Source organism: Onychomys torridus, chromosome 8, assembly GCF_903995425.1.
Source record: "Onychomys torridus chromosome 8, mOncTor1.1, whole genome shotgun sequence".
In the NCBI taxonomy this organism is placed as follows: Eukaryota; Metazoa; Chordata; class Mammalia; order Rodentia; family Cricetidae; genus Onychomys; species Onychomys torridus.
Window position 1 is genome coordinate 96545531 of NC_050450.1, and position 13428 is coordinate 96558958.

The 13428-nt window shown below is 37.4% G+C and overlaps 1 protein-coding gene across 1 annotated transcript in view; it reads left to right on the plus strand.

Moving 5' to 3' along the window:
- Positions 1-13428, plus strand: part of Cep112 (centrosomal protein 112) — a 385003-nt gene that overhangs the window by 134522 nt on the left and 237053 nt on the right. The window contains exon 19 of the mRNA XM_036195322.1: positions 6042-6177. Within this exon, the coding sequence (XP_036051215.1) occupies positions 6042-6177 (136 nt within the window). The remainder of the gene's footprint in view (positions 1-6041; positions 6178-13428) is intronic.

Below are 13428 nucleotides of genomic sequence, written 5' to 3' on the forward strand. Positions count from 1 at the left end.
TTCTGGAGATTAATTCCCATGGAGACACTCACTGCCTCTTTGCATCATTTCTATTCCTGCAGCATGCGTGGTTCTGTACAAATTTTATCATGGAAGATAGTGCAGTACTGTTTGATTTTCTTCTTTGCTCTCATACCTTTTTCTTAGTCTGACTGATGTTTCTCCAAGATGGGAACCATTTCTTCTACTTGTTTTATGGTTTGTTTGGTTGGGATTTTTTTGTAATAGTTAATGAGTATATCTCAGAATTTGTTACCAGAACATTCCTAAACAACAGCTGAAGACCAGGAGATTTATGACAAATCCATTTGTTTTGAATCTTAATTAAAATTCAGTTGACTTGAAATAATTTATGATCATCCTAGCTGAAATTCATAACCCACTCATAGCCAGCATGTTTCGACCAATCATATTCCTTCGTATTAGAGTTTGGCCTTTGTAGCTGGGGCTCTGGGGCTGTTCAGTTCCTGTGAGAAGAGAATTCTATAGACTTTTTTTTATGTTCTTGGCTGCTCTTTTGAGCATTTTGATCTCTAGACGTCTTGATTCATAGCTGAAGTGACTTCACTATCAGGATGGAGACAGTTTGAACAGATGCATCCTAGTCAAAGAATGCTTGGATTTCCTAACAGTCTCTGTATGTAAGTCCTGGGTTTTCATCACTAAAACTTGCTCTTATTTCATTTAGGAGAAAGAATTCACTTTTATGTTGTTTTTTAACCTGATAATATTATTTAGATATCAAGTCACTGTAAATCCACAAACTATATATTCAAAGAAATACAACTGAATTTATTCATATTTTCTTTTCTTTTGTTCCCCAGAGTATTTTTAAATAAGTTATAAGAATTTTATATTAAATACCTTTGATACCCTCAACCACATTGTGTCTGATAATTACAAATGTACTATTTTTCTATTGTGCCTCTAACAAATCCCTACCAACATAGTGTTTTAAAGTAGTTTTGAGTTATTTCCTGCTATTATAGAAGACAACAGTTCACCATGAGACTTGAGGAGCTAAAGTCAAGGTGTTGTTAAGCCTTGATCTTTGAGAGGGCTTCAAGATGATCCCATTTCTTTTATTGGACGTTCTCTAGAGGCTTGTGTAACTTGGCCTCTAACTTTTAACACATGGATTGTGTTAACTCTACAGGTCAATTGGGGACTTCAGTATTGGTATCTTGTCAATAGTAAAACCAATACTGATACTTGTTTTATTAGACATTCCTTTCTGACCCCTGAAGAGTATTAAGTGTTGGCGTTTCTTTAGCATTCATTATGTTTTAGACAAATTAGCAGAGGCCAGTGTGTCTCATGAAGAAAAGGATGAAGCGGTGGTGTTTTTTATTTTTTATTTTATCATACTCAGTTAATGGTCTGACATTTTTTACTGACTCAGTCTAATTAATTTAAGTTCTGATTGGCAGCCAAAAAGGTAGGTGATACTGCCTCTTGAAAAGCTTGTGCTCCAAGCCCAGATGGAAAGGAATGGAGACTTTGAGCTGTTTTCTAGGCTTGTTTGAAGTTTTTTGTTTTGTTTTGTTTTTCTTGGAGTTTCCAGTGGGGATGCCAAGCTGGCAGCAAATGAAGTGTACTGTAATGTGAAGCCTTATAAATATGTGTTGGACCACAGCCATCGTTATCAAAAGTGCTGCTACAGAAATGTGCCAAAGGAAGATTTTCAAATTAGGCTTGGCCTGCACTTATAAACGTTAGCTTGTAAAGCTCAAGAAATACCAAATTGTAGTCCATTAGTCCCCTGCATTTTATTGCCCTTTTTGAAATAATCATGCACTTCAGAGCATCCTTTAATCTGAGCTAAGTTGTGGCTGGGTAAGAATGCAACTTCTTTTTTCTTTATCCTTTATGTATTTAGATGAGGAAAATTTCATAAATAAATCAGAGCTAAAAAGCAAATTTTCTTTCCACCTTTTTATCTTCATGGAAGTCCAGCTTTAAGGCATTTGAGTGGTACATTAATTCTCAGATATATGAGTCCACTGAAAAAATAATCTTGAAAGTTACTTTTTTTTTCTGTTTTGCCTCTGTACAATGTACTATTTGGAGTCACGGTTGAAAGAAGCAACATTCTTATGACCTGAAGGAACAGACCTTTGACTTCAAGGCTTAAAATTTGACTTCTGTTTCAGCACCTTGTGTAAGTTTAATGGAGCTCATTACAATGATCATTTTTAATTTAAATTAAGATTAAAAACAGTCTACACTAAGGTATAAGAATCCTAAATGAATGGAGATGAGTGCATGTGCCATACTGAGCAAAAAGTGCTGATTTGCATTGAGTGAGACCTTCTTTGACAATTAGCTTTATACTGTGTGATTAGAGTAGCTAACATTTTTTTTAAATGCTAGTTCTCAATGAAGATAGAAGTTGTGAATTGAGAACATGCTTTAGTGCACAGAATTTATTTAAACATTTTTAAATGATCTATAAAATATATTGATGATGACTGATTTTATATCCTGATCCTAGTTGTACATTGAACTGATATGAAGAGAAGATTTGCCCTATTAAATTTAAAGTGTTTAACCTCATGTGAATTATTATACATATAATAAAATAATTTCCAAATGCATATTTCTGCTTTGGGTCCTATATTTTTATATGATTGTTAATAGATTTTCTTTGGGTAAGTTAATGGTATATAATTTCAAACTATATGGTTTAAACATTTGATATTTTCAAATGTTATCCAGTAGTGTTTCTTTTCTACATATAGACTGACCAAACATAGGTAAGTCTTTGGTGAATTTTCATCTAAACCATTTCTAAAGTGTTTTGAAGAGTTTCCCAAGACTTAAAGAATGACTTAGATTAATCACTGTAATCTCTAAGCAATGGACAAACAGCCATTGCCCTGCCTAACCCCTAACACTGAAATGGGGTCACCAGTTACCTACCATAACTGCATTTCTCTGCACCTGCTTCCAACAGAAGAAACAAGTAGCCTCTTGCTGCCACTCAGGACCATCCCACCAGAGAACACCCATTTACCTCCTGAAGTTTAGATAGTAGTGGCTATAGAGTTATGTGACTTTATAGTGTTCCTTTATATTGTTTCAATATGCAAATATTTTAACAGTCAACCCATTTATTCAGTATATCACAGAGTTGTACATACAGCTCAAGGCTTTCTGACTCTTAGGCAGAATACTATAGAGAGTGTAGATGCACCAAACTAAATTAATGCTCTAATAGCTATCAGAGTGTTTCATCTTTTATATAATGATGTTTTGGGGTAAATCTTCCACATGATGTGCTATTAATCACTATTATCTAAGAGTTTATAATGTTAATTGGTAAAAATCATTACTGATATTGGGACCTTGTTACTTAGAACTCCATTAACCTTGAAGACATTTGTTTTAAAATGTGTTGGAAAAGTAGTAGATGAAAAGATAATTTTCTTTCTGTTCAATATGAACATACTGGGGATGAGGAGATGGCACACTTGATAAAGTGCTTGCTATGCAGGCATGAAGACAGGAGGTCAGTCTCCAGAACCCATGTCAAACAATCCAAGTGTGCTGGCTCACACTTGTAATCTCAGTAGGAAGGCAGATCCAAGAAACTCCCAGGCTCTGGGGCCAGCCAGCCTGACCTGCTTGATGTGTTTCAGACCAGTGAGCTACCAGCTCAAAGAGTACATGGTTCCTGAGTATACCTGAGGCTGTCCTCTGTGAACTAGCATGTGTGCTCCTGCCTGTGGGTCACACACACACAGAGACACACAGACACACACGGAGGTAAACACCTGAAAGAAAGGTTTTCAAAGTTCCAGAAGTCTGTATCCCATTGCTGTAAAGTGCAGTGACTGTGAGTAGCGTCAGGCCTGCAACCTGATTAGAATGGCTTTGTTCCCATGCCTGGTGTCACATGCTGTGGGGCAGCCTTAAACACCACAGGGCATACAAACGGTGGCTATCATAAAAAAGTGGAGGAGGGATTCCGGTGGAAGACAGTGGTTTATCACGGGTGTGTACTGCAGTGAGTATTACTAGAGGTCCAAGGAGATAGATGCAGAGGACGATTTGAAAGGATAAATAGATACAGGTGGACCATACATGAAAATGAAGATTCATGGTATGTTTATTTTGCCAATATGCAAAGGGTTCTTTAGGTACAGATGTGCCATGCCCAAACACAGGGTGGGGTAGTGATGGGGTCTGGAAAGAAGGGTAACCCCCACATATACTATCTGATTATAAAGAGACTGTGGAGCCCTGCTTAAATAAAGCTACATGCCACTTTTTCCTGTCAGTCTCTTGGCCACTCATGCTTTGGAAAAGGTTTCCAGGTTGGAGTCAGGGAGAAAGTTTGACATTCTATATAATATATGTTTTTATAGGAGAACTTATAGTAATAAATCTTAGAGGGACGTTTTTGAGCTCACACTTGATTAATTCTAGAAAGTTCAAATTCTTTTTGCTCATCTTCTAAAAGGCAGTAGCATAATGATTTGGGAAGGTTGTTTCCTCCCATTGTGATAAAATTCACATATTGGCTGAGCGGTGGTGGTGCATGCCTTTAATCCCAGCACTCAGGAGGCAAAGCCAGGTGGATCTCTGAATTAGAGGCCAGCCTGGTCTACAGAGTGAGATCCAGGACAGGCACCAAAACTACACAGAGAAACCTTGTCTCAAAAAACAAAAACAAAAAATAAAATAAAATTCACATACCGATTTCCATGAGTTAAGTGTTCTATCTCCTGACATAAGTCATTGTTACTGTTAGGAATAGGCAGTTTTGTGTGTTTATGTGAACTACCCAGTAGGGAAGATAGCCTAGTTCATCAGGAAAGCAGCACAGTGAGGCGGCCACCAGCAGGCACTCTGGAAGCCCACCTCAGGCATGGTGTCCATGGAACTCTCAGAGGAAGATCACCTTAGAAATGTGTTCAAGCCCCAGTTTCCTGTTCTATAAGAGGAAGGACAGAGTTACTCTCACATGGGCTTATTGTGAAGAGAAATGAAAAATGATATACACAAATATTTTTGCTCAATGCACAGAGCCTAGTCAGAACTTCAGGAGTTGAATGCATTATAAATTAACAGCTTCATATTTTTCTTCTATCCACATGTGGAGAGTTCTGTTGCCTTGTGATGCCTTTTGAGTGAGCAGCTTCAGTATGATGTATGAATGGTTGCTATGGCTATCTTAAGCAAGTGAACTAGTAAAACTTTTTAGGCCACTGTATGGCTCTGAGCCTTGACCATCTGCAGGACAATGGATGGTATGCATGTGTCTTTCTACCTGACATGCATTTTAAAAACTCCAGTAGAACTCATGCATCATTACACTCACTTGTTTAAAAAGCATAATTTGATCGATTTTTGACAGCAATTTGTAACTATTACCACCATCCAATTTCATATCATACTCATGACTCAAAGGAAACCACATATGCATTAAGTAACCAATCTCCTGCCCCACATTCCCATAGTCCCCAGCAACAGATTTATTTTCTAAATATAGGCTTTTCAGTTCTGAACTTTTTACATAAATGGGATCACATATGTTTTTTATGACTGATTTGTTTTACTTCCTTTAATATTTTGAAGATCATATATCTATATCTATCTATCTATCTATTTTTATATATATACATAAAATCTCCATGTTACACTATATATAAAAATGTTCCTACTTTTTAGGCCTAGTAATACTCCATTGTACAGCTATACCACACTGTAGGTAGAGATACATAGTTTCATATAGATTGTTTTTAGGGGAATCTTTGAATGTAGTTATATCCTCATCAAAATACATATTGTATGTTTTTGTTCCTTCCCCTACCTAGATGTATTGCTCAATTGTCAGCTTTTGAAAGAGAAGTTTTATAGAATATGGACCAGAAAATGCAATTTGAATTTTGTTTTAGAACTAATTTTGAACCCTAGTTCTTTTTTATGTTTTAATTTTTAAAGATTTTGAAATTAAAATATAGTTACAGCATTTCCCCCTCCAGTCCCTTCTTCGTCCTTTCCCATGTAACTCTGGAGCTTTATGAACTTTGCAGGGAGAAGGAGGAGCAGCTCAGCCATGTGACTGAGGTTCAGAGGTCTCAGGCCCAGCAGGCGGATGCTGCCCTGGAGGAGTTTAAGCGGCAGGTAGAAGTTAACTCTGAGAAGATCTATGCTGAGATGAAAGAGCAGGTAAGACACACTCATCTTCAGAAGGATTTCACTTTTAAAAAGCTTTGTGAGGGCTTGAGAATGGCTCAGAGTTAAAGCCCATACTGCCTTTACAGAGGACCTGAGGTCTGTTCCCACCACACACACCGGGTAGCTCACAATGGCTGTAGTTCCAGCTTCAAGGAATCAAACTGCCTCCATAGGAACTGGACTCACATGTAGATACCCACACACAGGCTCACATGAGTATGTGGAATTAAAAATAAGGATTGGGCAAGTTATAAGTTCCTGGCCTTCCTATCTACATGGCAGGTTCCAGGCTCTGTCAAAAGTAGCAATAGAGCTGAGTCAGAGACTGAGAATGAAAAGGAATATGATCCCTTGATTCATCTTTGAAGCCAGAATGATCATTTCAAAGTCTTCAAGTCCCTTCATGAAGTGTGGTAATGACAAAAATGCATCTTTTCTGGGGGAATGGATGAACATACAAGGAAAAGGTCACCACATGTTGGCTTCTGTAGAGCAGGGGCTCAACTTAACCAGGTCTGTGCTTCTGAATGTTCTGTAAATACTGTTTTAGCAATCAGTCACAACAGATTCTTTCAATGGGCAACTCAAGAGGAAACAAATGGTCTCCAGTTCTTGAAAGTTAAGTTTTTGTGAGAAAATTGGACATTTGTGAAATAATAAAGGGAATTATTACAACTATCTAAGTATTATGAAGAATCTGTATTGTTAACACTGTGTATGCAAACTAAAATATTATAGGCAAAGTCTAATTTAATTTTTTATTCATGTCTACTCACGTTATTTCTAACTCTAAGAAACTAATTTTTTGTAAATTATTTCAATTTATTTTATGTTTCATATATAATCTCTATTTGTAATTTTTGTATAAAATACAATAGCTTTTCATTACATAAGAAAAATTTAACATAATTTTTGTGTATATATAATGTCCATCTAATGTGGATTTTTAGTATATATTTATGTGTATATATTGATACTTTTATTGAAAGAATATGTAATTATGTCCACATGAAATTCTCAAAGAATAAATTTTTAAAAGAAAAGATTATGTAAGTATTAAGTAAGCTTTTACCTATTATTCTCATTTGATTTGTTATATATAATATTATATTTTTGTATCCTATGTTTAATTAGTATATTTTACCGGTAAATATATTTTACCATGTGAAGATGACCAAATTTTAATTATCAGCTCCTTCTAGTAAGTATATTTAGATTACATCACTTTCTGTCAGAGTTAGGGGCACTGTTGCTGTGATGAAACACTATGACTGAAAGCCACTTGGGGAGGACATCATGCACACCTATATCACCACTCATCATTGAAGGCAAGTGAGAGCAGGAATTCAAACAGGGCAGGAATCTGGAGGCAGGAACTGAGACAGAAGCTGTGGAGAGGTGATGCTTACTGGCTTGCTCCTCATGGCTTCCTTAGTCTACCTTCTAATAGCACCAAAGACCACCAGCCCATGATAGCCCCACCCACAATGGGCTAGGTCCTCCTCCATCAGTCACTAATTAAGAAATCACAGCCCAGTCTTATGGAGGCATTTTCTCAACTGAGGTTCCCTTTTACTAAATGATTCTAGCTTATGTCAAGTTGACGTAAAAATGAGTCAGCACAATTACTAAAGAAGCATGTTGTAGTAATGTGTTTCACTTCAGCTACAGGTGTCCCCCTTAACAGTGCCAAGCACATTAGAATGTTGGAAATGGCCCCAAACAAAGCCTGTAGGCTTTACAGTTTGAAACTGTTTATTTTGACTTCTACTAATGCTAGTGTGTAGGGTTGTGCCCTGGGAATATTGTTGGAGGTCTCTGTTTCTCTGTTTTTAGCTTGCTGCCTGGCAAAAGCTAAGTTTGGGGGGCTTTGTGCTGGGAAGCAGAGACTGTCCATCCCTGCTAAATGGATGTGAATTTCAGTTCCTGCTCCATCAAGCCCTGGGATGTGTATCTGGTTCAGATACACATGAAGCTGTTAGGAAGTTCTCTGATAGGCTAAAAATGAAAGGACTAGAGGAAATATCAAAAAGGAAAGCTCTCCAGGCAAGAGTATGTAAACATACCACCAACAATTTCAGGCTGTTGTTTGACAGTGCCTAGGCCAGTTGTACAACTTTTTGAGAAAAGATGTTTTGATCAACTTTGGGTCACTAAGTGCATTTAGCTGATGATGTAATGCTAACAAGTTCACAAATTTCACAGATGATTAAGAAGACAAAAGTCGGTGGTGGTGCATGCCTTTAATCCCAGCACTTGGGAGGTAGAGCCAGGCGGATCTCTGTGAGCTTGAGGCCAGCCTGGTCTACAAAGTAAAGAAGAAGAAGGAGGAGGAGGAGGAGGAGGAGGAGGAGGAGGAGGAGGAGGAGGAGGAGGAGGAGGAGGAGGAGGAGGAGAAGAAGAAGAAGAAGAAGAAGAAGAAGAAGAAGAAGAAGAAGAAGAAGAAGAAGAAGAAGAAGAAGAAGAAGAAGAAAAGTCAAATAATGGAATCTCAGGGAACACTCTGCAGAACCAGAAAAACGATTCTACATTCAGTATTCTCAGTGTAAAAGCACAGGTCTGAAAATGACCTATGTTAGAATGCAGGAAAGTTTAAGGAGCATAGACCTTTATAGGGACCACATTAAAAAAATATAAATACTGCAATGGAGCTTGGATATATCCTGGAAAAAAAATTGAACTTCCAAATATATTATATAACTGTCCAGACATTATGATACCAGAAACACCAGAAACAAAACTAGAAAGATAATAGAGTAGAGGTTCACAGTTTGAGAGGAGAAAAATTACAGTTTAAATTAATCTGTAACCAAGGTGATTGGAAACACACACATACACACACACACACACACACACACACATACACACACACACCTTTTTAAAAAACATTACTTGAAGACATATATTTAGAGATGAAGTACAAGCTTCCCACATATAGGGATACTATCATATAAAGGGTGAGGTAAAGATTCATCAAAGTAGAAATGAATTTAATGATATTAAATTATAAAAAAGAATATGAAGTGAACTGATTTCCCAAAGCAGAGGTATGTATGTTATAAAATACAAATGTAAGAACTTGAACAAGCTGGGAAATGACTCAGTCTATAAAGTGCTTGCCACACAAGCGAGAGGCCCTGCATTTAGACCCCTGTCAACCATGGAGAAGCCATACAGACCACACACTTCATAGTTCTAGCACAGGGGTCCAGGCCTGGGGAGAAGGCAAAGACAGCAAATCCTTGAAGATTTCTGCCCAGCCAGGCTAGTTGAGTTGGTGAGCTCTAGGTTCATTGAGAGACTCTGTCTCAAAAGATAAAGTGGAGGTAGGGCTTCAAAGATAGCTCAGCCATTGGTGGTTCTTCAGAAGGACCTTGGTTGAATTCTCAGTTCCCACATGGTAGATCTCAGTCTGCTCTATTTCCAGTTCCAGAGAACCCTCTTCTGATCTCTGGGGACACTGTATAAATATGGTGTATAGACATAAATGCAGGAAAAAATCCACATGGAAAATAATAATAATAATAATAATAATAATAATAATAATAATAATAACAATAATAATAATAATAATAATTTTAGGAGGGAAGTGACTGAGAAAGATACCTTTTATCATCATCTAATCTCTACTTGCTTGTGCACCTACATGTACAGCCCTCCCGTATATGCACACAATACAGATAGAGACTCATACAGTCCTCCCATTAACAAATTAAAATGAAATCTCTACATTACACTAGTGAAAATTAACAGGTAGATTCATAGGCCTGGGAGAAATAGCTTACTGGTTCAACACTGGATAGCCTGGTTGAGTCCCTGAGTTTGGGCATCAGCATAGCACTAAGGGAAAAAAGGAGACTGGTAGATAGTGAGAAGACCAAAATATATAGGAGTCTTTATCACTAATATGTGAAACTCATAAGATTCTTAAAACCAGAGAAACATAGCTTAAAGTAATTTTGAAACCACCTGGAGCCAGGTGTGGTGGTGCATGCCTTTAAACCTAGTACTCTGGAAGTAGAAGCGGGTGATTTCTAGATGAGCCTGCTCCACACACAGTGAATTCCAGGACAACCAAGGCTACATAGAGATACTGTCTTTAAATACATATATATATATATATATATATATATATATATATATATATATATATATATATATATATATATATACACATATATATACATACATATACATATACATATATAATTTTATTTTTAATTTTTTTCATTTTTCTTTATTAAAAATTTTTCTACTCACTCCACATGCTATCCACAGACCTCCTTCTCCTTCCTCCCACCCCCCAGCCCTCTTTCCCAAGCCACCTCGCATCTCCACATCCCCCAAATCTGGGTCTCCCATGGGGAGTCAGCAGAGCCCAGCACACTGAGCCTAGGCAAGTCCAACCTGCACCAAGGCTATGCAAGGTGTCACACCACAGGCACTGGGTTCCAGAAGCCTGTCCATAGACCAGGGACAGGTGCCGATTCCCCTGCTTGGGTGCCGCCCCCCCCCCCAACAGTTCGAGCCAAACAATCATCTTCCATATCCAGAGGGCCTGGCCTAGTCCCATGGGGGCTTCACAGCCACCAGTCCACAGTTCATGGGCTTCCACTAGTGTGGCCGGAGAGACACTGTCTTAAAAAAAAAAAAAAAAAGCAAAACCCAAGAGGCCAGTGAGATAGCTCAGTTCTTAATCCTGAAGAGCTGAGTTTGCTTCCTGGAACCCACATAAAGATGGAAGGAGAGCAAACAACCACAAAGTTATCTGCTGACCTTTATACATACCCTTCCCAACATGTACACACCCAATATTTAAAAAAAGGAATTAAAACTTTGTTCACATTGTTTCAAAGATATGTAACTAGTCTTTCTTATGGGCTGCCAGTCCCAAATGGTGACATGGAGATGCATTATTAATTATGAAAGCTTGAACTTTAGTCTTGGCTTCTTCCCAACTAGCTCTTACAATTCAAGTTCACCTGCTTCTCTTAATCTATGTTCTGCCACATGGCTTCTACTTCTCTTTAATTTTGTATGTCCCACTTGCTATGTATCTCACTGGTTTCTCTGCCTCTGTTTGTCCCAGAATCCTCTCTCTCTCCCTGGAAGTCCCACCTATTTTCTTCTATTTTGCTATTGGCCATTTAGTTCTTTATTAAACCAATCAGAAGGCATCTTAGGCAGAGATAACATCTTTACAGTGTAATTAAATGTCTCACAATAATTACCCCCTTTTTGCCTAATTAAAAAGGAAAGGGTTTTAACTCTAACGTAGTAAAACTATATACAATAAGGACAATTATCAAGTAAGGATTACATTCACAATGTCCAGTCCATCTGTATTTGACAAAGTTAGAGAAATTACTCTATTATCTATCCTACATTGATGAGTTCAACATTTTGTACCTAATTCACTTTCTATTTTAACTTATATTACCAACCCAAAACAACCTTTTTAGACCTCAAAACATTTTCTCAGATAAATCACTTAAGCTTTTATGCCTCTTGACTTTATACCTTTACACCTCTTTTGTGAATTTCTTTTTCTGAATTTGGTAACAAAGAAAAAAGTATAATTATCTAGTCTTGAATCCCCATCGGATACCAGAGAAGGATAAAATATTACCTGGGTAAACATGAAGTGCAGAGCAAACAACTTTCAAACTATAGAAACAACAGAGACATCTGGCTGCCTGGATAGTCACCCAAGGTTCCTCTGCAATGTTGAGCCATTCATTTTTGGTCTACAGGCCTAGAATGTCAGACAGACTTTTTGTGAAGCAGGAATTTTGAAGGGCTGCCCTATCTTGTCTTGGCAAAGTTCAGCAGTTGTCTTCTTTTGTGTCTGCTTGTCCAAATTGGATAGCATACTGTCAGCAGTCAAGGCAAAGGCAGTTCCTTTCCCAGTAGCTAGCTTTGCCACATTGAATTCAAACTCTGTATGGAGATTCTTCGGTGCCCATCATCTGTTTTTCAAGTAAATTGGTGCTTCCAGGAGCAGATGTGTCTCACTGTCATGAAAATCCTTATGTTATTAAAACATTTTAAATTTCATATATTGTATGTCTCTGAATTGCTTGAAGACCATATATCTATTTAAAATATATCTCTTTGACCTTGAAAACATAAATGACATGACTATAAATTTGATTGTTATAGATGACTAACTACTAATCTGTCTTTCTTTATTATCCTAAATATCTTTCAAGGAATACAACTTTGCACTGTATTTTTAAATGAGCTATATATGTACAATATCTTAAATAAGTAAAAACATTTATACAGTATAACAAAAATAACCTTAAATTTGTATCAGTATACAAAAAATTCATACCAATGTAAAATATTTGAGACTAGTAGTTGCTTTTTTTAGTTTGAAAGTAGATTCAATAATCTACACTTTTATCCTATCATTCTTATATACCACCTTTTTCTTTTCATAATGAGATCCCTGAATCTAATCTCCTTTGCTTGATTTCCTCCCTTACTATGATCAATAACAACTTATAATCAACCCCCATAACCAAGGACAAATATCCATAACTCACTGAATGACCAAAAACCATTCACCCCACTTCTTCATGGTGGGCTTCATGTTCCTAAAATTACTTCCATTGTCTGGGGCTGACCGCATCTTTAGGGAACCCTGAATAATAAAGCTCAAGTCCCACAAGAGCTAGCTGTTGTCAAGTCTTGGTGTGATGGGAAAGTGCAAGGCTTATCTGAAGTTCTAGCTGGAGTAATCTATGATGCTGGATCATCTTAGCTACCTGCCTTGTAATTGACAGTTTATATCTGATCAAATGAAAGACATTTGTTAGTCTTATAAGTTAATTTAGATGGAATGTGTAGCCATAATTTTCTTCAGTCCCACCTGGCCCCACGGTCCCACAGCCACTTATAAAATAATTACACAGAGGCTTATATTAATTATTAGTTCTATCGGCTATTGGCTCAGGCTTCTTGCTAGCTAGCTCTTACAACTTAACTCAGCCCATTTCTATTAATCTATGTATTGCCACATGGCTTCATGGCTTACCAGTTCTTTCACATCTTGCTTCTCATGGCAGCAGCTTGCAGCGTCTGCCCCACTCTCCTTCCTTCTCCTCTCTCCCCAGTTGGAATGTCCTGCCTAACCTTATTCTGCCTCACCATTGGCCAAACAGCTTTATTTATCAACTAATCAGAGCAACACATATTCACAGCATACAGAAAGACATTCCACAGCAGGAATGACCA